The sequence below is a fragment of the Pundamilia nyererei genome, unplaced genomic scaffold, assembly GCF_000239375.1.
Source record: "Pundamilia nyererei isolate P.nyererei 1_Seehausen unplaced genomic scaffold, PunNye1.0 scaffold00089, whole genome shotgun sequence".
Classification (NCBI taxonomy): Eukaryota; Metazoa; Chordata; class Actinopteri; order Cichliformes; family Cichlidae; genus Pundamilia; species Pundamilia nyererei.
In genome coordinates this window covers 1,367,689-1,395,602 of record NW_005187490.1, presented here as the reverse complement: position 1 = coordinate 1,395,602, position 27,914 = coordinate 1,367,689, and the positions used below count along the sequence as shown (strand labels likewise).

At 39.9% G+C, this 27,914-nt stretch overlaps 2 protein-coding genes across 5 annotated transcripts in view; both read right to left on the bottom strand.

Moving 5' to 3' along the window:
- Window positions 1–457: 457 nt before the first annotated feature.
- Window positions 458–24,549, bottom strand: wt1a (WT1 transcription factor a). 4 transcript variants are annotated; one of them, XM_013912397.1, is made up of 9 exons: window positions 23,645–24,549; window positions 20,164–20,286; window positions 18,959–19,061; window positions 14,094–14,177; window positions 7,979–8,078; window positions 5,391–5,535; window positions 3,956–4,045; window positions 3,486–3,578; window positions 458–3,240 (listed from the first exon to the last, which is right to left on the bottom strand). In XM_013912397.1, exons 1-9 carry the CDS (start codon window positions 24,111–24,113, stop codon window positions 3,119–3,121), a joined length of 1,329 nt encoding a protein of 442 aa, XP_013767851.1. In that variant the 5' UTR covers window positions 24,114–24,549; the 3' UTR covers window positions 458–3,118. The 4 variants fall into 4 exon arrangements, with proteins under 4 accessions (XP_013767851.1, XP_013767852.1, XP_005739154.1 ...); XM_013912398.1 differs by having other exon boundaries at window positions 3,495–3,578; XM_005739097.1 differs by lacking the exon at window positions 14,094–14,177.
- Window positions 24,550–24,978: 429 nt separating this feature from the next.
- ccdc73 (coiled-coil domain containing 73) overlaps window positions 24,979–27,914 on the bottom strand; it is a 54,947-nt gene continuing 52,011 nt past the window's right edge. Inside the window, exon 22 of the mRNA XM_005739095.1 lies at window positions 24,979–25,025. The gene's annotated coding sequence lies outside the window, so the exon portion shown is untranslated. The remainder of the gene's footprint in view (window positions 25,026–27,914) is intronic.

The following is a 27,914-nucleotide window of genomic DNA, read 5'->3' as shown; positions in this document are numbered from 1 at the left end:
AAACACGTTCATTTTTATCTGGCTGCTTCTTCTTTTTTTCACTGAGAGTCAAGGAATGCAACCAGGAATCTGGTGAGAGATAAAGAAAGGAAGGTGGATGGTACTGTACTGTACTGTGTGTGTGTTTTCTTATTGTGCAAGTCTGCGTCAGCTGGAGCGCGTACACTCCATAATGTTTCATTCATTAAATTTTAAGTTTAAAAGTGTTCTTTTAGCCACAAACAGGGCAGGATGTATGTAGGGAAGAAGAAACAGGTCTCTTGTGTGCTCTGGGAGGAAACCCCGGTCAAGGTCAGCTAATGTATAGTCTTAGATTTTGCACATATTTCACTTTAAGTCTTTTGGGTCTTTCTACAACTAATGTTTTAAAAAAAGACTTGTAGATTATTCTCTGTGAGATAATACCACAGCAGAAATTGGACACAAAATGACAAAAAACAACCACAGAGGCCAAATCTTACTGTATCAAAACAGTCACAAGACATTTAAACAGAGAGAAATTTTCAATCTCACACTTTGAGTACAAAATGTTTCACTGACATTTTCTGTTTTATGACTCCAATATTAATACACTTCAAAGAAAAGAAAGAAAAATATAAACAGTTTCTCGATTCATCCAAAGAGAAGTCTAATATATATCAGTTAATTTACATCTTTCCCCCTATGAAAACAGTTCAGTTCCCATGATGAAGAAGTATTATTTACATCTTGACCATAATGTCTCGGCCACAGAGCCAGTGTGACCCGGCAGACATATTTTAAAGCTCGCAGTGCTGAAAACACTGCCAAAGTCCAGCAATATTTACACACCACAGGGACAAGAGACAACTGAGCTCCAAGAAAAAAAAGTCACATTAATCAACAACAACAACAACAAAAAAGTTCAGCTTTTTAAATACAGCCGTAAAGTCATGTTTGTGGCAACGAGATATTTTATGCAGACCAGACAAAACACCAAAAGCTTTCACAGAGCGAGTGCTGCAAAGCTGCAAGTTATTCTCTTGATTTGATTCTTTCAGATTAAAAGCAGCTTATTGTTAAAAGGACGATTAAAAAAAATCTCTCTCTCTGCATTTAATCCGTCCAGTGAAAGCAGGTTTTATATGCAAAATGGTAACATGTGCGCCTTCTTAAAGTAGTTTTGCAAAAGAAATATTTACAACAGCTGAAAAGGCGCTAAGCTGTAGGTTTGTAGGCCGCTGACTATAACCTTTGACCTCACTCTGCAGCATTGAACAGTTAAGATCTGGCGTCCTCTGGAACACATCCTGGCCATGGAAATGTAAAATGAAAGATTTGCATACATTTTTAGAACATTTACACCCAATGTTTGCCTGAAATGATATTTTATGCAGGTGGAAACACGTTTTACTTTCAAGAAAAACTATCAGGTGAAGCTTTTTGTTTTTGTTATCTCTTCTTGGTTCTCCTGAAACATGGGTACAGAGAATCTATGTAAAACTGATTATGTATGTTATTTACTGTCAACAAATCCCATAAAAAACACCATCATCTGGGGAAGCAGGCTGCACTCAAACATTACTCCTCTGTGTCACAATAATTAGGCCACAATAATTAAAAAATACCAGCATTGCACTGACTAGCATGCGCCATAATTAGCGCCCGTTTGGAGAGAGTGCAACACGGGTTATTTTTTTATGGCTACAGTTTACGAACGTCCCCTAAAGGCGTCACAGCCATGAAGTTACTGAGAACAGCTACAAGGATACACTCGCTGAAGGTGTGTGTGTGTGTGTGAGTGTGGCAGGTTGGAGCTCCTCCTCCAAACACAGAAGTCATCTGTGACTGGAAACCATAGAAAATAGAGCTATCTTTGTGAGAAGCATTTTAAGACCAACAGTGTGATGAAGGATTTTTATTTTTTTGCACCGTTCACACTTTTTCTGAGTCCGAGTTTTAGAGGTATAGTTAGAATTAGGGCAAACGTTTGGTACTTGACTGTGAAGGCTGGAGGTAAAAGGGCTTTGGATTAGATTTATGTTAGCCATGTATATGTGGACCTCCTCTTTAGACACCGAGTGGAGCAGGCAGCAACTTTTAGCTAATATATGAGGCTGAAACATCCAAACAACCTCAAACGTGACACTGCAAATTATCACAGAAAGCAGCTGTCAAGCTATGCGTAGATCGACATACAGAGATTTCTTTATTTTTTAGTAATTTAATTTCATACACTCGCTGCTGAGCCAGATCCTCAGCAGACATCAGTCTGAGAACTACGTATTGCTGTTTGAGAAAAACCTGCTAATACTCAGGTGTTTTAGGAAGTTATTCCACCTTAAAGAAAACATACATGGCCAAATGTTGTGAGTTTGGAGCTCAGAATAACATAGATATATTGCAGAAATGATAATATAGAGAGAGCATGAAAATATGTAGACGTGCTGGTGAAAACAGCGCGTTTGAAGTACTTTGTTTAAGATAAAAAACCTCAGTGGGAAATAACCATTGAGTACTCTACCAGGACTATGACTGGCCAAAGTAGCATCTTACCAGATGACATAGCAACTCTGCACGAGGGTGTTTGGGGAGGTCGCTGCGATTTTCACACATTGATGATTTTGTTTTTGGATTTTTTTGCATTTCTTGACAGAAGCAAAAACACATGTCAGTAAAAGAAGATTATCCTTTCCATCAGCAGTGATTTATATAAGAAGCATGGCACTGTTCTGAGACACCTCCCTATTTCATGCTCACAGGACACAGCAGGTTTTAAGAACGAAGATGAGATGCTTAAGTCAGATACAGCATAAAAGGTGAAGCACAGTTATAGGTATGTTGCAAGTGGAGAGCTTAAATGAGAGAGTCAGCTGAATGGGTAAGGAAGGTATGAGCTGATCTGAGCTGGCCTTGAGATCAACTGAACTGATGAACTAAGTAATATACTGCAGTTTCCAAGACTACATCCCCTTTGTCAGAATTCTCCTTGATTTTAGACAGATTTGCATTTCACCACAGAGTGCAGACTATGGTGTGTAGCTCGTAAAATTTAAGTCCTAAATGTCAGATTAAGACTCCCACGGAGGCTTTTTTGTTTTGGGCTACGCAAAATGACATGTTAATATTTTAGTCTTGGAAACGGGCTGCAGAGACACACTCAGATGGACAGCTGGAGCTTGGTGAGGTTCCTCTGGTGCATATTGTGGTGTCGTACCAGCTCGTCGCTTCGGGCAAACTTCTTCTGACAGTTAGGCCACCGGCAGTTAAACGGCTTCTCACCTGAGAGAGAGGTGGGTGGAGGACGGTGAGGCAACGACAGGAGGGGGAGAATTAGCACCAGAGGGATTTAAAATCAGGGATTTCTTCGAATATTTTGCTGCTATATCTCTTCATGCATAGTAGCACCAGTCTATTAACATTATTTTTATTTCATAGGAATTAAAATGAACATTTTCAGCTATAATATACATGTATATAAATATTAAATGGATGAAGAAGAAATGAAAAAATAAAAGTTTACGCACTTGTTTTACCTGTATGAGTCCGTGTGTGTGTCTTAAGGTGGTCAGACCGAGAGAACTTTCTCTGACACGTCTCGCATTGGAACGGTTTTACTCCTAAACACATGTACAGTAAGCATGCACACGCATTCAGCACGAGTTCACATAAACACATACGGAAAACACACATTCAACATCACACACACACACACACACACAGAGGGAGATAGAGAAATACAGTAGAGCAAAGGCTTGCAGAGAAGCCATTCCAAAGTTTGGCCAGCATTTAGCAACTTCATCTGAAGTGAGTTCAGTACAGTGCACCAATGAACACAAAACTTTAAAGACGGCACTGTCTTTAAAAATAAACAAAACAAAAACAAAGCTGTCATGCAAAAAGCAGAGGAGAGCGAGAAGAGAGAGGGAGAGAGCAAAAGGCCAGGAAGAAATAAAAAATGAAGTCAGACAGCCCGCGGGAGTAAAACCGGTCAAACCTGTGTGCCTCCTCTGGTGTCTTTTAAGCTGGTCAGAGCGCGAAAATCTGCGGCCACAGTCTGTGAACTCACACTGGTAGGGTTTCTCCCCTGGACAGAGACAAGAAAAAGAACACAGAGGATTAATTTAGACATCCTTTCAACTTATTTTATCACATACTCACAGCTGGGCACTCTTGCAGTGATGGAAAAAAGCAGGATCTGTACAGATGAAACCAACAGGCCAGTTTATCAGCCCGTCCAGAACATTGTGCAGCAGCTTTGAACCTGATTGTTGCAACGTGATCAGTCATGCAGGAACACCAACACTCATATTACCAAAGATCACTTATAAACATATTTTTCCAAAAAAAAAAATACAATCCAATTAAAACGCGTTGCTCAAAATATGATTTTGCATAGTCGCAGTCACTGTTCAGTCACACTGAATGAATGAGAGGTAGCAGCAAAAGATCCAGGCAGCTGCCTGACATGAAAGCAGAACAACAATATTTAACCACATAAGCAATTAAACAAACAAGCAAATAAACAACAAAAGAAACCAATAAAAGAGTCAATAACTTGATAAATAAAAAATCAGGATCAGATGAAATTGAGGGAAAAGAATTAAGGAATAAATTTGCTGGTTCTGATCAAACTTTTGACCCGACTACATACAGCATATAAAGATCACCTTGGGCTCTGGGTATTTCCTGAAATCCAACAGACTAAATGAGTAAGTAAGAACACGATTAAAAAATGTATTAATGGGTAATTAACAAAATAATTATTTAAGCTATAAAATGTGTGTGCAAAGGTAACCACAACACAAAAACCAAAGCTTTTAAGATTTATATCAGGGTAAGTTGTGGACAACATTTTTTTAATACATTTTCAAACACACTTTGTAAAAATAAATAAATAAATAATAATAATGAATAGTATTGAAGAGATTAATGGTCTCATTATGGCTGTTTTATTGTTTATAATAACAAAAAAAGCATATACTCAGAATAACACTGATTATTTTTAACTAGTGCTATTCTGAGAGTATGCACAGTGACATGTTCTAAAGTTTTAGGTAATTTAGAGATTATATGTAAAATCTGAAGGGCTCACATCTGTTAGTGCATGCACGTTTGGCTTTGTTTTTGACTTTTGAGTCATTGAAAATAAAATCACCACAGTGAAAGGTTCTTTTCTGTGCAACAGACCCAACTGAAAATCTCTTTCTCTATATTTCACCAAACAGGAAATATTTCCTGGCAAGAGGAGACACGGAAATCAGAGCCAATGGAAACTTCATTTGAAGAAGTTTGTCCTCCTGAAGCTCTAAAAACTTAAGCGAAGTAGAAAGCCTTTATTGAAGTTAACAGCACTGCTGGGAAATGTGTGCAGAACGCCGCTGCTGTCGGCAGTCATGTGATGAATGTGTCAGCAGAGCGTGCGTCTTCACCTGTGTGTTTGCGGCTGTGCATCTGCAGATGGGAGAGCTTGAAGTAGCGCTTGTTGCATCCTGGGTAGGCGCACATGAACGGGCGCTTCTCGCTGCTTTCTGACCGCACGATGGCTGGAGCGATGCTGGGCACCCGCCGCACGTCCTGCACCCACCCACACACACACACACACACACACACACACACACACACACACACACACACACACATATTTAAAGCTAAACTGCTCAATGCAGAATTAACAAAAACTCTCCCAGGACATCAATAGCCGAAGCAAAAAAAAAAATTGCCTGTTTTCTAAATTACATTTAGAAAACAGGCAATTAAATCTGTCCTGCATGTAAATGAGTGCATGAGATCTCCATGTTGGGGTTCATTATGATGAAATGGTCATATATTCATTAGATGGGAATTAGCAGTAAAATGACCCCAGGCTGAGTGCAGCCCAAAGGGAGCAGTTAGTCACGCTTTTTAGACCGACCCCCTAACAGTGCCCCCCACTGCATCGCTCACAGCCGGAGGAGAAAACAGGAAAACACACGTGGCCAAAGGGACAAATTCAGTGTTTACATTTATTTACACTACCAGACGTCTTGGCGTTTCATTTCACCTGCTGGTTATTTAATCTACATTGACACGGTAGTACACACTCTTCATGTTTCCTTTAGCCGTCCGTCTTCTGTTTCCACTTTACACCCCTCCACCTCATTCTTCCCTTTATCACTTTCTCTTTTCTCCCTCTTTCCCTCCACACTGCCTCCCATCTCTCCTCCTCCTCCCCTGTTTGCAGCATCTGCTCTTCATTTCCTCAGCGTTTAGCATAATGACCAGCGATTAAGAGGTCAGCCCTGTTCTAATTAGAACTGTTAACATTAGAGCTGTTAAGAGTCACCTACCGTGCCCATGTGAACATCGAGACAACCATGAGCTGTAAACTGATCAGAATCCACAGTGTGTGACACACAATACAAACTCTTTGCACTGATAGTTTATTATGTGTTAATGTAGGGAGTCCTGATGCGTTTAATATTGGATAAATGCTTTAAAAATATGTATATGGTTAAACATACAGCACTAAATACATTTGTTCGATGAAATCTGACAGCATTTTATGATTCTGCACTGAGATGATGAACATTTAGGATTAAGAATTACAGATCTGATTCTTCATTTTTATTTCGGGTTATAATTTAGTCTCACAACCCTGCATAGCGAGTTACACAGCTAGACAGTTTAAGCTGTCTGTGCAGTGGGTTTATTTACAGCAGTAGCCTCATTAACTTTGGTAAACGTTTTTGCTGTGGCTCAAAGGAGTTACCTGCTTACATTGGGTAGATATTGTTAAATCTTCAGAGATGTAGAGGACATGGCTGATTAAAAGGTAAACTGTCAAGAAAAACTTTTATGCAATAGAAGAGCATGAAAAAAATACACAAATATCAGCATAAAAAAACTATTTTCTTCAAATATTGATAATTAAATATTATTATTCAAGGTGTCTTTCTACCATTTAAGTCATGTATATTACTTTTAAAATGTGATCTAAAATGACATATCCGTTTAATTAATTTTGACCACACTGGGCCTCCATACGAAATAACCCAGATCTAAGAAGTAACGTGTTTGCTGAAGGTCTGTTTAGCTGATTTAATGTGAGACCAACAACAACGACTTTGTGAGACTAAAGTGTTATAGTTAGCTGATCAGAGGCTTTAGTTTTTAACACTCTGTGTAATAATGACTGCAGGCCATGAGGTAATATTAATGAAGAGTGAAATTCCACGGCTGTCATCTGTATTTCCTTTGGCAGTGACTGGGAATTAGTGTAATCCCTGTAATAAAAATATGGAGCAAAGCATCATTTTGCTGCTCAATCTGTTATCTCACTTTTTAGCAGCTCTTAAATTATACTTTAAAAAGGAACAGGAGTGAGATATTGTTTATTCTTTTGTACCGAGCAAGATCTCAGAGAAGGAAAAGGAACAGAGTGAGTAATGAAGCAGGCCCCAGAAAGAAAGATCTCAAAAAGTCCTGTTGTGGACTAAGAGCAGGTCTGGAGAATCTCCTGCTCCCTGTCCTTTAGAGCAGCTGACAGACAATAATTAAAATCTAATGATTTATTAACATGCTGATCCCTGCATGGAAACTGCATCGTTACCCAGCGTAACCCTGAGTGTGTGTTTCTCCACTGCTAATGGATTTGTGGAAAAAGATTCCTCTTGACTTTTAAAGTCGCCTTATAAGAGCCCCTGAATGTGTGTGTGTGTGTGTGTGTGTGTGTGTGTGTACGCGCAGGTATTTGTGTGTATGGGTTTGTAAATCTGTGCTCTGCTGCATATCAGTCCTCTTCACGTAGCCTGTTCATTGCATCAGACTCTCCACCACTCATCTTCTTCATTCCACCCATTAGAAAAATACGCTCTGGCTCAATCGTCTGTTTTTGCTCTTCCGTTTATCAAAGTGACCTCAGGTGTTTTTCAGTATCGTCTAGCATGTGGCTACGCTCTGATCTTAACACATGACCTCAGAGTGACCTCTTGACAAAGAGTTAGGCGCATGCAGGAGAAGCAGTAGTGTGGGTTCCTACCTGTATTCCCCTGAAGACTCCATGTGTGTGTATGCGGTACTGCGTGCTGCAGCTGTATACCATCGGGGTGCTGGGGTCACTGTCATAACTGGCTGCGTGGCTGCAAACACAGATAGAGAAACAGACCGTTTTATTAGCTGCTGCTGTTGTGGTCTCTAAACCCACCAAGTACCAGACGTCTGTGAGACGTGATTTCTGAAGGTCTGTCATGGCCACACGTTTGATCTTAGATATTCGTCTGCATCACACCTCACCAGACAGTTTCCAAAATGCAAATGCAAGTATATTTGGTGTTTTATTGTTCTCTTTGGGAATAAACATGTCCGTGTCATTTACATATGCTTATACATATAACCCTGTTTTCCTGGGGTTTCAGTGCATGGTGTGCTTATTAGCACAAGGATCCAGAAAATCAAAACTTACTGTTCTCAAACAGAGCGGCAGGACAGACAGCGGTTAGTTGCATCGCTGTTGCAAAGGAAGAAAGCTCTGGATTTGGATTTGCTGGTCAAACAAGGACCATGCAGAGGTGCTGGAGAGGAAGAGCGTTCTTTTTAACCAAGTTTAGATGTAAAGAGTCTTTTTAAAGACCGGAGAAGACATCTGACATCTGATAAAGTCATCTTCCAGTCAATTCAATCAGCTCCCAAGTAGCTAAACTGGCTGGCATTGGTACAGTAAACATACTGGTATATGTGGTGTCCGGCAAGGAAGCTGTTTTTTATACAGCCGAGTTAATTTAGAAATGGCGTTATCGCAGAATGACTCAGATTGTGGCACAGAGTCAAGCGGTGTCTTTGTGGTAAATTAATGCCTATTTTGGACATTTCAAAATAAATGACAGCTTTATTTTTATTATTAATATAATGCTAATATACTGTAAAAGCATAAGGAGCACTGTTTCATTACTCCCGAAAAGTTGGCTCCAAAAATCAAGTGTCCACCGTGCTGCAGTATACCGTGCTACTAAATGACGGTAGAAGCTCAAAACCTCTTCAGAGTGAAGTCAGAGAGTCCAAGATGAATGTGAAGTGTACACACACCAGATTTTAAAAATGCAATAGCACGCAAATCTCTGTGCTGGCTGGTAACATTATTACCCTGTCACTGAGAGCCCATAATACAAAACACAGAGTCCACTGTACTGATGTCACCAGTGGTGATGTATGGGGCTGATTTCCTCGTTTGTGCACAGGCCTCTGCTTTTTGGGGAAAATATCTGGCCAAAAACACAAAGTTTTTACCTCATACAAAATCAGCTGCACTACATGGAAGTGTCACATCTGAAATGATATAATCAAAGAATATACTTGCAACTAAACTTAACTTAGATGGCAAACACACTTCAGAAAAAGGAACGTATTAAATGCTAAACTATTTCTCTAAAGAGACTATTATTATTATATAATTTAAGATTAACCCATTAACACCTAGCATATCATATTAGATACAAATAGTTTTTGTGAGTTTTTCAGACTTCTACATCATCAGTGTGTTTTTTCCCCACCAAAAAAATCTAATATATAATATATTTCTAAGTAATAAATTGCAAAAGAAATGCCATATGTAGCAAATATGACACAAATTAAAACACATATGCAAATGAATATCTAGTTTGTTGTTTTAATTGTCAGAAGATTCAATAAACACTCGATTTTCTTTTAACAAAATTGAATTTTCTAGCAGTAATTTCATGGTTCAGGCTTTAAACGGTTAATATTTTACAGTTGATCAAGGAAAATAATCAAGCAGCTGCTACAGAAACTCTTCCAGTCACGTATTTCACATGATTTAAAGGGCAGAACAAAACCTGCTCTGTTTGACACAGCTGCCTCTCATATCTTCTTATGATAACACCCAGAGACACAGAAAGCTCTTGTCTATGAAATGTGTTATATTTCAGTCTGTCTAACCAAACGAGGAGGATGGGAGTTTGCATCCTGTGCCGCTGCAGTGGAAAACGCACACCGTACAGCCGAGCGCGTATAAGGTGCTCTTTGTCTGCCTCGATTATCCCAAAGACAGGAAGACAGTCACTGCAACTGAGTTTACATTGCACTGCAAGCTCCTTTGCTGCTCCTTATTCATTCATCTTTATGTCTATGCGATTAGTAATAGTGGGTGATGTACTTTACATAATGAGAGACCCAAGTCAGTCAGTCCTCTGACAACCACCTCGCTGTGAGGCTGGACAGTTGTGGATGTGACCGCAGACGTTTGTGGCCTATTACATCACACAGACGTAAAACAGAAGGAGATGACATCTGACAATATAAAAGATATAACTGTGTAATGAAGAGTTGTTTGAAAATATGTAGTTCTGTTAAGAGTGTAAAACCAGAAAACACTACGAGGTCCTTCAAAAGGCAAAATAAGACAAGGCTGTCCATTAACTTCATCTTGTCAAAGCTGCTGGGATGGCGAATGTACTTACAAGCTATCCTTTGGTGTTGACCTTTGAAGCATCAGGCTAGGGTATCGGTATCATGTGTGTCAAAACCAGAATACCTTCCTAACTGCCACATGTACTTTTTCAGAGCCCAAATCTAAGTAGCAAGGTGAAGCAAAAACAAAATCCGCGAGTTAAAAATGGAGAACAGAATGCAAAACACAAATGTCCTGGTGGGACAGAAATCATGGATCACAAACCTGCAACTCATGTCATCCTGTCAAGCTCATGAGGCAGACTCTGTAGGGATGGTTACCTCTTGGCAGCAAGAATGTCTCAAATATAAGTTAAATAAAGGATGTCTCATCTTATATATCTGCAGCTAGAGCAACAAACCACGGATGCTAAAGACCTGTAATGTGTCTAATGAGGAGATGCAGGAGGAATCTGAGAAAACAGCGTTATATTTGCTCAAAATATCAAGGTTACAGCAAAAAGACTGAAAGCAGAGAGAAATAATACTGTAACAAATAAAAGGTATATAAAAAATAGTCAGAGTCAGAAATGAGCAGACTAGCAGTTTTTGGGCTAATGCAATCTCACCAACCGGTAGCTCCAGCTTCATTTTTTGCAGCACATATCTGTGCAAACTTTTCATGTCAGGAAAAAGAAAACAAATGCATTTCTTGAATAAAATACTCACATTTAAGGCAACTTTCAAACAGGTTATATAGTTATAGCAATAGCTGGTAAGAGCTACAACTTCAGGCATAACTTTGAAGTTTGAGCTGTGATGAATTTCAGATTGATCACATTATGAACGATGAGTGACGACGTGCTTCCACATTTCCATACGGAGTTGTTAGTGAGTGTCAGAAACTCCTGCAAGGACTCTTGTTTATAATTTCTAATCACTTTGATCCAAAAAAGTGTTGCAAAGTCTAAAGAGGGTCAGCTATTCAAATTCTTCCTCCTTCATGGTTGTAGGTTGAGCAGACGTTAGTGCACACGCTCATCTGCAGAACCATGAAGGAGATCTTCCAAGACGTGCAACCACTGTGTCACTCTCAATCAGGTGTGATGTTTGAATGCAAAAAACTGAAAACACATCTATGACGGGAACTAATGATTTGCTATGATGTGCTAAAACAATAAAACTAATAATAACACCACACATCAGTGCTTTATGATACTGAGAGAGTGTAATGGCAAATAATCAGAGTTGCTGAACCACATTTGAAATACGTGGTCTCATATTTCTACAGAATGTCTCTGGCACTACTGCAGGTTTTCTCCAGCCTTCACTCTTTCACACTGAGCAAACAGCTGATGTACACTTTATTGTTTTAGTGTTTAGTTTCCAAATCGAAATAATAGGAAGGGACCTATCTGTACTTCCTGTCTCAGCTCAGCTCCCCTACACTTCCACTTCCTCAAATCCTGCTCCTCCCCTTCTTTCTGCTTTCCTTTCTCTTCCTCATCATCCTCATCACTCCTCAACCCTTCATTTCTCCTGCAGTCCATCACAGATGCTACAAAGTCAGAGACAGCCCTCTGAAACAGTAAAAATCACTCAGCTAGCATGAAGCCACAGGCAAAATGAAATATTTTCTATTTCAAAAGTTTATTTAAGTGAATAAAACCACATTAACACCGGCTTTAAAGAGCCTCGGCCCACCACACATACACACCCACACTGCTCTCACGAAACAGCAGTACCACACAGTACCACACCTTTATGCATATACAAATCTCTATTACACACACACACATTCATCTGTTAACCAAGATGAATGCCTCTTGGCTCGGAGCAGAAAGCTATTTGTGAGTCGACACAGATGCTGACCAGCAGTAAGTTATGCAGGTCACAGTGACATACAGCACAGCGCATGCTTTTCGGTGCTTTTAAGATCGTCTGAACAATGCTGACACTTCAGTGATTATTTCTGCATGGTTTCTAATTGGTGTCTGGCAGACAGGAATATAAGAAGCCGTGGGAAAATGTGATAGATACTCGACCCAGGATGAGAACAAAGACAAGCGCTGGCGCCAAAACCCCACTGGTTTTACAACTTTGCAAAAATTATCAGCATGTAAAATTTAGGAGCAAACATTTGTTAATATAGACGTCTTTCACTATATCCGTACTTTGACATTAACAGTATTTCTGTTAATTATCTTTTTGGCTGGTAAACCGCACTGAAAACACTTCTAAGTGTAAAACTGAAAACATTCTTAAGTTACACTGCTTTCAAAAACTTCATTTAAATCAATTGAATTTTATTTATATAACACCAAATCACAACAGCAGTTGCTTCAAGGTCTTTGTACTGTAAGTTAAAGACCCTACAATAATAAATTGATCTATATTTATTGTTCCTACATCCTTTTAGGAATTAAAACCCATGTTTGACCTTTAAAGCTATGCTTGTGTTTTGTTTCAAGGTTCTGTAAGATTATTCTCATTTATCAAACACTCAGTGGCTGTAAAGTTTATCACAGTGCACTAGCATGAGCGAGTCAAAAAACAGAGCAGTTGCAATAAAAAGTACCCATTACAGTATGCTGAGCATGGCTGTCAGTGAAGCAAACTAACAAATGGTGGAATGGCTTTAAACAGACATGTGCCTAAACATCTGTGTGTAACCACCTAAATCTAACCTCTAAACAACAATCAGCCAACAATCATCTTCTCTAAATATGCATCCATTCTCTTCTGCTTATCAGGGTCGCGGAGGGGGGCTACCACAGGGTAACATCTGTATTAATATCAAGGCAACTTTTGAACTTTTGCTTTTGAATATTTTGATCTGCAACACAGACAACCCCCACTGAAAAAGAGCACCAGTCTGAAGTACAGTGATCAGATCAATGGTTGCTGAGTTAGGCAAAGGACAGACGGCGATCAATTGACTAATAAGTGATATGAGATGATCAATGTTGCTCACCGGCTTTAATGCTGTGGCTGATCAGTGGTTTAAATGAATGTTCTTACCTGCTCAGTAGTAGATGCACTTCCATTTGGAACAATACTTCTAGTACTATAAGTTATAGTATAGCAAAAAGTAACTATTCCTGCTATTTATATTAGTAATAACAAAGGCAAAGTCCTGACAGAAGCACGTCTTGCCATTCTGCTGTCATACTGATAAAACCTCCGGGCACTGGGACCTGACAGCAGCATGAACAGAATCACCAGTTAAATTTGAAAACTGCTTAAAAATTTGATTGCAAATCCTATTCAATGGCACATCTCGCTTTTATAATGTCTCTGGTAACAGGAAGAATAGATGTAGCATTTGAATTAAGTAAGGCTGGTGTATGTTGTGGGAACTTATGCTATTTAAACAAACGTCCTACAAAACTGGCGTCCTTCTAAATCACAGAGAAAGTGGTTGCTGCGTTGTTTACATGCTAAGATAAAACAAATGAGCACATGAGTTTGAACCCAGTGTCTTGCCGTCCATGCAGCAGTACCTCAAACCTTAAAAACCAAATTGAAGCGTGTGTTTTACCAGCTTGTTCAAACTCTACATCACAGCGACGCAGCAGGTGGGAAAGACTAAAGATGTTCTTTCAGCGCTGAAAACTGCCGCTGCTGTTCCAAAAAAAATGAGTCTGCTCACTCTCTTCGACCTAATCTTCCCTTCACATGACCCACTGTCCTATTCAGCCCAAACCTGACAGACTCCTGCTGCTTAAAGAGAGCGATGGATGAGTTCCTACCTCTTTATGGTGGATGCCAGTGTATTGACAGGGTTCCATGCCACACACTCCAACTGAGAGGTCATTTGATATAAATTTTCACCGCTGTGGAGGAAAGACAAAATGTAGAAGAAAAGCTCATGAGCTGTGCAGTGGACTGTCAAGCACCAGGACACGGTTGGGTGTATGTGTGTGTGTATTCACTCGCTTTTGTCGTCCGCTGTAGAAGCACGCTAATGAAAAATGCCAACACACACACACACCCACAGTCACAGGTGGAGCTGAGATTAAAAAATGTTCCTCGGACACCAAGAGAGCCAAATTATCTCATTACAGCCATCTTTCATTAAACACGGCAGACTCGAGAATCATTATTCAGAGCTGCCATGCGTTTAAATACCTCACGTGCACACACACACACACAATGGATTTATAGCTCTCACCCCTAACACCACAGTCCCTCTATTACACCACCTGCAGGCACATAGCAGTGTGGATGGGGTAGATGTGGTGCCTGGTACCGTGCTCGTTACACAGCTATTATTTTACAGTACAACAGGGGCACACGGCCAGCTGGGCCAAATGGTATATCTGCTGAAATACTGCTGGGATGGAGGTTCAGAGCAAGATTTAAAGCCGCTATCCATGACATTTTCAAATAAATATGTCTGCTTTTCTTCTCTCACTGGATCCATTGCTGACCATCTATTTTATGACCATTATCGGTCCCCTCCCCCTTTTTTTTGTTGTTGCCGTAACACCCAGCGTGTGTTACAGCAGGTGTTTCCTGGAAAAACCCTCCACTTCACAGTTAACCTACAAAAGAATTGATCTTTTCTTCAGAATAAACAAACAGAGAATTTATCTCAAGAAGTGCCACAGAGGATCAAAAACAGCACAATTACCAAATATCTATAATTTTGATAATAACTATGTAGGCAGGCTTTTTGGATAGGGATGTACAAATCCAACTTTTTCCCACTTCCGACACAATACAGACACTTTGGCTGATTTGTCTAGGCTAAAATAATAAACTGAAGTGACTGTGAATCTAGGTTTTATGTTGAAAAGTAGAAAACAAATGCATCCAAGAAGATAAAATGATCTGAAGGGGTAAATTAATAAAGGTGATCGCAGTTTGAACAACATAGAACTGAACTGTTGAAATGTTGCCTCCATCTCAGTGAAGTGGATGTCAGTGGAACTCAGCATGAAGCACTCAACAAAACATCCACTCATGCTGTCTTCGCAACAATGGCAGTAATGCATATCAAGCCTCTTTAACCATCATAACTAACAGTCAAACCTGGACAGTCATAAAAACCTAACAGTAACTTTAAAAGCATCCATTCATCCCACTAATAATCATATCGGCTTATAATAATAGATTGGATTTATATAGCGCTTTTCAAGGCACCCAAAGCGCTTTACAATGCCACTATTCATTCACTCTCACATTCATACACTGGTGGAGGCAGCTACAGTTGTAGCCACAGCTGCCCTGGGGCAGACTGACAGAAGCGAGGCTGCCATATCGTGCCATCGGCCCCTCTGGCCAACACCAGTAGGCAGTAGGGTAAAGTGTCTTGCCCAAGGACACAATGACCAGGACAGAGAGCCCGGGGATTGAACCGGCGACCTTCCGGTTACAGATATGCTTCCCAACCCCCTGAGCCACGGTCGCCCCTTATCAGTGCAACAAATCTGCCTAATGAGACATTGTATTGCAAAAAGCTATACAGATACAAATTGCCATAAACATTTAAGTAACGAGTGCAAAAAGAGCTTGTATTTCAAAGGTGTCAGAAGGAGGGGATTTCCAGACATATCTGAAAATGGTTCAGACAAACTGTGAATCGTGCTTCGGTGAGATGAAAAAACAAAATCTGCCTGAGCAAACCGAATAACTGAATATGCAAAGAGTGGCCCACTGCCACCCCCTCCACATGCACCGACTCCATGTGAGAAGTGAAATGACTCCTGAGGACACAAAAGTTTGGAATTCTATGCAAATTGCCAAATTTCCTTTACGTCCAAGAAGAGCCTGAGCATTTGTTTGCAGCTCAAAGATTACAGCAACTGTTCAGAACATGGTGTGCGATTTCATACAACTCGTACTCTTTTTTACTTTGATAAAAACCAGAGTGCCCCCCTGCCTGTATGCATTAATAAGGCCCGTGTTTTTATTTCATGTTGTTCCAGCAGCCTGCAGAGTAAATACAGGCCTGTTGGTACCAGGCTGTGAGATTAGACCACTGACTCATATGAGCCTTCCCAGCTATGAGAGTGGATATCAGTTATGTTTATGATTAAGACGTCCCTCACAGGGAGATTCTGAGGACAGCCTATGACCATACGTCTCTCTCTCACACAACTTTCCCTGCTGTGATATTCACAGAGAATTTATTACGTTGGTCCATCGATGGGGAACACTGAAGCAATGGCATGTGAAGAATGTTATATTTAGAAATCAGAACAAGAAAAACTTTAGCGAGCACACAGCCAGGAGACATACCTACTAAAAATGGTTCATAACCTCAGAGGAAGCTTATTGCCGCTAGTTTTTAAATGCATCTGTAAAAGAGCTGCACAGGTAGCTCTGTGTGGTGAAGGCTTGTGGAATACTTACATTAACATCCATTTTTTTGTTTTGTTTTTCTGTACTAATCCGACTTACAATAATTGCAGTAAATTATCAGGTACAAAATGGGCACAATGGCTACATTTTTAAGAAACTAGGCAATATTTTTATTTCTGGAATGTGGGTGGAGTGAGGGAGTAAAGGATGGGATTAAAGGTTAAGTTTGGGTGTGGCTGAAGGTGAAATACTTGTTGGTGGAGGAGCAGACTCACTATATGTACATGCAGAAAATTGCACACTTGGTATGTAAAAACATACCAAATAGAGTATTGATATTGGACAGAAAATTTCTAATCTTAGAATTCAGATATTTTCAGTCCCATTGCCACAGCTGTATAAAATCAAACACCTGGCCACGCAGTCAGCCAAACAACTGTGAATGAATGGGTCGTTCTAAAGAGCTCACTGAATTCAAGTGTGGTACTGAAATAGGAAGTGAGCGTAGCAGCAAGTCAGTTTATGAAGTTTCTTCCCCCTAAATATTATAAGTATTACTGCAAAGTGAAGCGTTTAGCGACCACGGCAACAGCAGTCAACGTTACAGGGTGAGGTCACTGAGCGCCGAGGTGCTCAAACCTCCTCTGGCATTAACATCAGTACAAACACTGTGCACCAGAAGCTTCATGGCAGCAGCCATAGCAAAGTGTAGGTGGCCCAGTGTTTTTATCCATATAGTTGAAGACAAGGTCTCTAAACTCAGAATGTGCTCATGCTTTGTCACGACATGTTGGCAGCACGTTTCTCATTTTCCATCTTCACCACTATAACCAAGATAATCATGGAAGAGCTTGATTTTTCCCCAGCTGTTAAGTTTCTTATTTTCTGTCTTTACTTGGAACATAAGAGCAAGTTTCAACCAATATTCACTTAGACTCGACTCAGTCAGGAGAAGCTACAGAACATTATTACTGACACCCATAAATAACAGGGGGAAAAAGCTTTTTTTCTCTTGGTACTTTTGTCAAATTGATTATAGGTGTGACCACAGTCACCATGGGTATCACAAATACAAAACTTCCAAGTCAAACTACAGTGTGCTGAGACCTGTCAGGGTCCCACAAGGAACTACTGGGTAAAAAAGTCACTGCACCAGTCGTGTTTTAGACGTCACACTGGACAGCTCATCTAATCTAAAGTGAAAAGCGAGTCTTGCGCACTGTTGCTAAAAAGTCCTTTCATTAAATGCTGCAAAGCCCACTAGGAAAGCAATGAAAGAAGGTAAACTGGCCATCAACCATCGGTGGAGTTTCATGACAAGAAAACAGGCTTATAGCTTCAGTTCATCTCAGCGGCTTGTTGAGTGGAAATATTTCTAGTGTTCCAGTCATTCATCTACTGCAGCAAATCACTGCTTTTGGAAAATGGCTTAATGTGATTTAACCTTATGTGAAGCAGTCTGCTGTCAGTGAAGACATTTCCTTTATTTTCTTCATTTTCATTTTTATTGGATGGAAACAAACAGTTTTAACTTAAATGTAAGCGCTGTATCAACATGAGCTGATTCATATCGTAAAGATTAATGTAGATCACTCTGCAAGGCATTATAAAAGCACAAAGCCCTGCGCTGTTTGAATCAAAAACTCCCGCTAATGTTGCAAGATGATGTCAGAACAGTCGCAAATTTAGAACCAGAGGATCTTACGAAAGAAGCTCAGCCTTTTCGCATCTTGCCACAATGTAACTGCACTTTATGACGAATTCTGCTTGGACGTCATCTGTCCTTCAGAGGAAACACCAGAGTGTCTCACAGCAATTAAAACCCCAGAAAGGTAGACAGTAAATCACTGACAATTATCCTCACAGAATAAGCATAAAGGACTTTCTTTATTTTAAACAATCAGTAAATCAGCCCATGCTTTCCTTCTGAACGTCCTAACACCGTTACTTACGGACTAATCTACACAAAGTCACGACGATACATACACTGAGGATTTTCACATCACTTGAGGAATACTTAAATACTCTAATGGGTGCACAAAAACTGAAACAACCAAGAAGCTGCTAAAGGAAGCAGAACAAAAGCAAAGAAGGAAACTGCAATGGCAGGCAGACCTGTCCTGAAGGTGAACATCCTGTTAAGAACTGCATCCTGCTACCTTTCACTGAATTTAGTGCAACACAAAAACAATCAACAATGGTTTCTGAAGTATTTCCAGATTTAATTGCTGCTGATAGTTTGGTGTAAAAATAGATTTGATGATTTTGGTGGGTGCGCACTGCAGTGCATGAGGCATGTGAGTGTTACCTGTTGTAAGGGTTCCTCAGAAGCAGAGCCTGGCTGCTCGTACAGCTATCTGAAGGTGTGTGACACCCATAGACAGGAGGAGGTACAGGATACTGCTGCTCACCTATAATGCCCACACAGATGCACAATACAGTATATAATGTGGGTAGTTATACATTAAAAAAAATATGGCTTTTGCAACAACAAAAAAGACATAATGTGAAGGTTAAATTCCTCAGCAGTGTTTCTTTTGTGGTCTCTCTTTTCCCCCAGATTTCTTCAAATGTTAAGATCTTTCTCTCTCTGTCAACGGCTCCCTTGACATTTCTGAAAAATCCCTCTCTCTACTCTAATTCCCGGCGTAATCTTTGCTGTAAAAATCATTGAAAATTTACAGCTCCGGGTCCACAAAACACCCCTATTTAAATATTTACAAATACCATACAGAGGGGAGGGATTAAAGACAGAAGTGGGTGGATGAAAGGGGTTTGTCAGTCAGGATGTGGCTGATTTATACCTCTGACATGCAAGGTCAGGGCCGAGGGACCAGAATAGGGGACAAGACACTCCCTAGGTGAGGGCCTTTGGGCTGCCATACACACAGCTGTGCACTCACACAGAATTAAAACGCACTGAAACGTCTATTTTTGTTCCAACTGGCAGAGACTCTGATGCATTGTTGTTTTGAGAAAGATGGAAAAATAATGCATTTTTGGATCTGCACAAATGTTATCTGAGCAGTTGTCCTACAAAGGCAAAAGACAAGCAGCAACTATGTAACTATGTGCTTTGGTATAAGCTTGCAACAAAACTATTTGTAAAAATTATAATTGTGATTAATAAAAAAAAAAACAGCAAGTGTAACAACTATGAGTCATTAAAAATTTCCCTTGCAATTCCCTGCAAATGGAGATATATATGTGTGTGTATATATATATATATAAGTCTGTTTATTTCAGAAGACTAAAAGACACCAAAACAAACAAAAAACTTTTTTACCATTTGAGCACATATATTAATATGGGGGGGGGGTTTAGAGAACCTAAGAGGTTTTTAAATATTTTAACTATAAATAGTTAGAATGAAATTAACTTACTTAAGCAAAACAAAAAATTTTGATTAATGAATCTCAGGAAGAAAACTCCTGTTTACATGCTGAGACATTTATCAGGAGAGACTGAATTCACAGGGCGCGTCGGCACGCCGAAAGCCACACTCGCACATACCCATCGTGTTCTGCTGAGTTAAAGCGTCTTCATGTTTGAAGGAGTGGTTGGAGAACTGCGAGCTGTGGTGTGTAGGAGTGTGACCGTAATTACCGGCTCCATCGAATGCAACTGCGCTGTAACCTGCAACACAGAAAGAAAAATAAATACATAAAAACAGGCGGAAATCCATAACAGTGAAACACGATGACATGAAACTAAATACAACAGCATAGCTGCATTTGTGAATCTGGTAATAAAGGTAAAGTAACCAAAGAGCTGCATGCAGAACAAACGACTTATAATAAACTCATAAGATTATCACAACAAGGCCTTCATGATTAAAAACAAGAATTTTCTATATTTAAAAAAATTCCTTTTTCTTGTTTTTGCGATGAAGAAATAAGATTAATAAAAAAATCCTCATAAATGACCATTTCAGCATATATCCTGCTACAAGCAAAATGAATATAGACTAAAAAATGCCACCAAAAGGTGAGTGCATCACTGAACGAAACGGTGATCATACATGATGCTCATTTTCATGAACATCAACGCTGATACTTTTATTATTGACAGTCTTGCAGCACAGATCGCTAAAAGAGGAAAAGATCAAGGTAACATTTATGATGAAGACCATCAAAGTCAGCCAAAGTCATGAAATGTGAAGCGGGCAGAGATGTTCACGCATCAGTGTAAGGCGAGAGAAAATTTTGCTTTGCACACATACGTTAAAAAGCAGTACAGACTCATTGCAATCATCCTACTTTGAGATTTTGAGATTCAGTAATATAATTATGTCAATTATTATTTATTCATTTTTTCCACTTTTTAGGACGTTGCAGGCCAGACTATGATCTAGAGGACCAGCTCGGGCACTTGGGTTGTATTTATGTATTTTCTCTGCTTTAAAAGATGAAAATAAATCACTCAAGTTATGATAAAACCAGTGAAAAAAGGAGGTGAAGAAGATTTTCTGGGTTTTTCTTTGTTTCTACACATAAAACATGAGACATGTTAAATGTTACACCTTAAGCTTCCCTTACTCGTTTTTTTTTTTATAAAGTTACAGAAAATTTGAATTAGCCTCATTTATGACTTTATTCTCCATTCGATTAATCTTATTTTCACCACTGGCATAATATGCACACAGTTAAACTGCGAGTTCAGTTTGAATAAATTTAGTTTTATAAAAAAAAAAACCCAAAGAAACACTCAAACACACCGACTTCTGTTGAGAGAGATCCGTGCCCGACACCCCAGACTAGACCTGACTCATGACTTAGACTGGCCTAAAGGGCACGACACACTGCCATAAATCACCCATGCACGCACGCACACACACATTATCTCTCACATGCACGCCTCATTAATTAAAATACAGCACTTTCACCGACTTTACCCTGTAAATCGGTGCTTGAGAGGAGAGGCGGAGGGGGACGAGAAAAAAACTCATTAAACATCTCCATTTGTCTTCTTCCCTGTCTGAGTTTTCTCTCGCTGCATATGTTTGAGCGTGTGTGTGTTCATCCATGTATTGGGACATTTTTGTTGCCTCCTTGAAGTCTAGCACTGAGGTGAGAAGAGATGAGGTCAGCTGGAAAACTCTGGAAATACCCCATATTGTCTTCTTCTTTTTTAATACTCAGAGTTGTAAATAAATCTTCAAATGGATGATTGTGGAAATCAGCTTTACATATTAGGTGATCGTCAGTATGTACTTATGTGTTATCTAAAGGTTAAATATATGGCAATAAGTACAGTAAAAGTTGTGCTGTAAAGTTGAAGTGTTTTGGTAAAATTTATTTTACTTTTTGTTTGTTTTGTTGTTCAAATCACACAAAAATGTCAGAACATGACAGAAAAACAGAAAAGCGGTGTGTGTGTGAGTGTGTGTGTGATGGTCCCTGTGTGACCCCACTGTGCTATCACGCTCTACTGTGTGACCCGAGTCCTGCTGTTGGTTTGTTTGTCTGTGCTCATCCAGCCACAGCGGGGAGCAGATAAAAACAGGTTAGAGGTCGGCTTGGCGCTTTGATTGCTGTGTTATTCCTAAACGATCTGCTTGATAAGCACGTTATTACTAATTAATCAGTTGGGTAATCACTAACAGATGAATTTTTCTGCCTGAAATGAACATTTACAAAAACAAGAGTTTAGGGTGTGATACTCAGAAGGTATGAATTCCACTGTTGACTTTGGACACGGTTCAGCTCATTGTTAATTACTGAACTCTAGTCTGGTTAAAATGACGGATTTTACTGGTTAAATGAGATGATGCACAAAGCGTGGTTCAGGTGAACATAATTCACAGAAAAATTCACAGAAAAAAATGAAACTTTATATAATTTACATGCGAACGTGAAAATAATAATGGAAAAATGTTTAAAGATGTTAACAGAAAAGTGTTTTTGTTCTCCGAATAAAACACAAATTGAAATTAAATCTAAACAACCAGGACTAAGCTGAGATGTGAAAAACCCTCGACTCCAATGGCAGAAATTACGAATTCGAACTAACTCAGTGGCGTATTTAATTATAAGTGGATCATGCTGATGCACGTTGCTGCAGTCATGCATTTATTACACATTAAGCAGATGTTTAAAGAATTATAAATTACAATTGCCAAATCTTTGACATTTATTAGACCAAAATACTGTTGTGCTTGACAATCAGATTTTGTAAATGAATTAAAACATTTCAGACAAAATTTTATTTACCTTAAAAAGTATGAAACGGTAATTTTATATAAAATTTCATATGAAGCACTGCACCTGGAATTATGATATTTTCAGAGCTATATTATGAGTAACACATTACATGTTATTTTATATAAAAAGTAAACCTTCCAAAAATTAGTTTATAAGGGCGTCAGACACAAAAGAAAAGAATGATCATAATTACTGTAACCCTATTTAAAAAATTCAGTGACTGCGATTAAAAGCAAGATCAGATCCAAAGAAGTTCATGGATGTGATCTTTTAATGGGCCGTTTGCACAGGACACACATCTGTGGCTTAAACATTAATGCCTACAGCTCGAATGCTTTTAACGCCACCTTTTCAGAAACAAACAGGAGTCTTGTGTAAGAGTAGCTGGATCGCCTTTCTACAACTTGTGTGTGCTTTTAAGAAGATGTCAATGTTTGTAACGTGCTTGGTCGTATCAGGCCGAGCCAAGATTTCGAGCCAGAGAAGGAACACGTCAGCTGGTTTAAACCACATGAAATCATTTTTGGTGATGTACTAATGACTGACAGATTTGTCAGAGAACTTCAGATGCATATACAGGGGGTAAAATTTGTAAAAGAAAATGTGCTAAGTTATAGAAAAGTGACCTTCACCTTCTGAAGCACCTTCTGCAGAAAGTAGAAAAGATTTATGTTGAATTGAATGATAAAAAAAAAATGATACCAAGACTTCAAGCTGCATCTGTCAAAAGTTCTTGTGAAAGAATTGACAGTTAAATTGGTGATGTTCTAACACCCAGACTCATACCCTACCTGTCTGGTTGCGGGCCGCCTGCTGCGTGTCCATGCAGTTGGTCAGGTATGGCGGATTGCTGAACATCCTGCTGGGGGGCTGGTGGTGGTGCGGGGCGGCTACGGGTGGCGGTTGGCTCGGGGCTGGCGGAGGAGGTGGTGCCCCGAACGCCGCACCGTACCTGCAGGCCCCAGTCCCCGTGAACTGCCCCGAGAAGTGGACGGTAAAAGCACTGAGGCAATGGGGATCTGCATCGTGGTGGTGGGGGTCACCAGCGGCCCCCCAGCTGGGCTCCTGTTTGATGAAGGAGTGCGCCCCCAGGGAAGAGTGGGGAGCAGCCAGAGAGGTGTAAGGGGAGGGGGCGGTGTGGAAGTCCAGGACAGGAGCCCACTGAGGGGCCGTGCTGACGGGAAGGGCCGGGCAGCCAGGGCTGGGGCCCGCCGGGACCGGGGGCAGCAGGGAGTTTAGGTCGCGTACATCTGAGCCCATCGCGGTCCAGGGGAGAGAACTGGGATAAAGGAAGGCTATTTTTAAATTCGATCCGTCTCCCTGTGTCCACCTTCTTAATCCTTGGGAGTCTTTCAGTCACTTTAAGGAGTACGTCTTCTTTTTCTCAGCTCTTCTCTGAATCAGTCGTCTACGACACCACACACAGGCGCTCTGGAAAGTCATCAAGTCTGACAGAAGTACAGAAGTTCATGGCGACACAGCACAGTCTCTGCAGCCAAGTTTCTCAGCAAAAGAAGAAGAAAAAAGAAGAAAAAAAAAACAGACAGATTGATCAGTGGTGATCTTCAGTTTTCGTCCACAACAGCAGAAAGCAAGTTTTGGCTCGGAGAGATGGGGTCCATTCAAGAAGGAGCTCAGAGCTTTCTCTGTGAATGGAGAAAGAGGAGTGAGGAGGAGTGAGGAGGAGTAGCCCTCTTTTCCCTCCACTCTCTGAGCTTGTGCATGTGTCTGTGTGTGTGTGTGTGTGTGTGTGAGGAGGGTGGAGGGGGTGGAGTCAGGAGGTGATGAGGGAAAGCACCCTCTGACTTCATTCATCTACTGAACAGTCACTCTGATGCAAACAAATAAAGCCAAACTTTGACCTCAGTCACACAAAAATAAAATTTTAACCACGTGCTTTTCCTGTATTTAAAAAATCTGGGAACAAAAATCTTCAACAAGCATAATTTTCTAACTATTTGTTGAAAGACAATAGCCCAAACTATAAGTCTATTTTATTGCTGACAGGCCGATCCAGTAGCTATTTTGAATGCATTTAATCTAGCAGCATTAAAATGAATGTTATTCTGAAGACGACTTAAATATTTCGTAAAGAATAAACTCACCTGTGACAAAGGAGGCCCGGCCCGGAGTCCGCTTTAAATAGAAACGAATCAACCTTCCTCCTCCAGACTGAAAACAAATGCAGCATTTTACACGGATTAAAATTATTAGACAATATTAAATTATTATAACATCTAATTTATCTAATTTTTTTGCTGTGTTTAAGTACAAACCGGGGCGGGGTTACGGTCTAATTTAAACGGTTGCGCACGAACGCCCAGCGCGCCAATAAATCATGTCTGACTGCAGCTTTTAGGGCCCGCTGCTGTATTTATCTGCGTTTTCCTATTTTATTTACTCTGTTTTCTTAATTGTATTCGTTGAAAAGCTGTCAACATATTAAAATCACACGAACACTAAAATAATAAGAACTGTGACGCCTCAGGTTTTCAGCCGAAAGGCCAGAAAAAGGGAAATCATCACTGAGAAATGAATAAATACATAATTAAATGAACGGAGACGCGCGTGTCAGTGGTTTAAAATTTAATGTTTCGTCCATACAACGGAAACACATTTTAACGGCTCACCTTACTGCTAACATTCATCAGTTTCCTGCTTGGGAATAATGCGATAAGAGTTCCCAAAGTGTGCGTGAAAAGTCCATTTATCTTCAACTCTCCACGTTTGCGCGTGCTGGTTGCACGTGGCAACAACGGCCTTTCCCGTAATGCAAATCTATGTCTTTTCCACCTGCGTCAAAACGACGAGAACACAGTGCTAACCGTGTCTGACCTCTTGATAGACTAACAAAAGTGCGAAAGAAAAAAAAAAAGGAAAAAATAAATAAATTATTAAAATTAAAATGCCGGTAATGTATTTTTCCTGCGTCAAAACCTTTTAAAAATGCACTTATTTCCGGTTATTAATCCGGTTATTAGCCATTAATACGACTTCCTTCAAGTGCTTTTGTTTTCAAATTAATTCGTTATTGCTCAACTGCATAAAAAACAAACAAAAAAAAATCTAACATCACAACTAACTGTGCAGGGGCGTTGTTAGCATTTTCTTTAAAGAATCAAGTGGCACAGGACACTGTGGTGAACCAGGAATAGAGTTTATTTTCTTCCACAGTGGAAAAAAAACACAACTAGGCTTGATTTTCTCGCTGGTGTGCAGCCCTGTGCTCTCTTACAGGTGGTATCAAATGTGTGGATGCACAAGAATTTAAACATTGCTCGGTAGTGAGTGGGAAGTTTCTAGATTTATTTTTAAACTCATAATGATAATATTAAGGACTATGACAAAAAATCATAATCCCGAAAAGAATGTTAATACTGAAATATTTACATATCAGAGACTACCAACTGAAGTCTCTGGGGACCCCGAGAATAAATTACTGTCAGCAGCAAATAAAATAAATTTAAAAACCAGAAGAGCAATTTAGTTGTGTGATTAATGAAATTGTAGTGAATAATGAAAACTATTATTATAGTAATATCAAGGCAAACTTAAAAAATTATTGCACACACTTTTTTTAATTTTCACATTATTACTTAACAGCTTATTTACCGTCCTTTGATTCTGGTATCACTGAGGTTTCACTCATTTCAATATAAATATTATTCCTGCTGTTTTTTTATTTTATTTATAAACACCAGACAGGACCTGACCTATTAGGCATCCACGAGGCATCCAAACCACCTCAGGTTGCTCCTTTAAATGAAGAGGAGCAGTAGCTCTACACTGAGCATTAAGCACCGAACTCTGCACCCTATAGGTCTGAGCCCAGACACCTTTCAGAGGAAACTCATTTCAACCACTAATAAACACAGTCGTATTTATTCAGTCACTCATGACCACAGTTTGATCCTTGTAGTTCAATAGCTTAGCTTTTATCTTAAGCTCTCTCTTCACAACACACCTGTACAAGATCTTTCTGTCATTCTCCCACCCTGTTCTCCTCTCGCTTGTGAACAAGACCTTGAGATCTTGAGATTTCCTCCACTTGGCGCAGCAACTCATCCCTGACCCAGAGTAGGCACTCCACCCTTTTCCAGCTGGGACCGGCTTCCTCAGACTTGGAGGTGTTAATTCCCATCCTAGTGCTTCATACTTACCTGCAAACCACCTGAGAGTAAGGCTACATCCACACTAGACCGGATAGATTTGAAAACGCTCCGCGTCCACACCATCAACTTCAGTCGTTTTCACAGAATTGTGCGTCCACATTGAAACAGCCAAAAACGCTTACGTTCCAGTACTGCACATGCGTGAAACGGGAGACTATTCGACCTGCCTCATTTCTGTCTGCCGCTTCTTTACTTTCCAGCTCTTTGAAATGTCGCAGCAAAATGTTGAGGAAAAGCACCGAGTTTTTTAAATGGACTAACAATGAGGTGGAGTTGTTGCTGCGAGTAACACAAAAGTACAAAGTTGCAAAAGCGAGTGAGAATTAAAGAATTTGAGGAAAAGCTATCTGAAGCATGTACAGACTGATATTAATCTTTGATAGGGCTGTCAAAACTGGGAGCAAACAAAACAACTGCTGTATAATGCCCTTGTATATAAGTTTAATTGGTCACTTGACTGCATCACATGACTAAAATGTGTCATAGTTTTCAAAAACTCCTGTTCACTGCGACGCGAGCACCGTTTTCAAATGTATGTGTTTTCGGGAGCGTTTTCAAAATGCTGCGTTTTCCATCAGCGAAAACGTTGTCTCAGTGTGGACGGGAGGCCCAAACAGAGAGAAAACAATGCTTTTTCAAACGAAAACGCATTAGTGTGGATGTAGCCTAAGTGGAGGTCACCACCTGATACACCTAAGAGAATCACATCATCTGCAAAAAGCAGAGATGAGTCCACTGAATCTGACACCCTACGCTTCTTTGATATGCTAAGAAATTCAGCCCATTAAAAGTTATGAATAGAGCCTCTGACAAAGGTTAGCACTGATGGAGACCAGTCTGACATTTTGTTGGCAACAAGTACCAAACTTTGACTCTCAACTAAAAACCG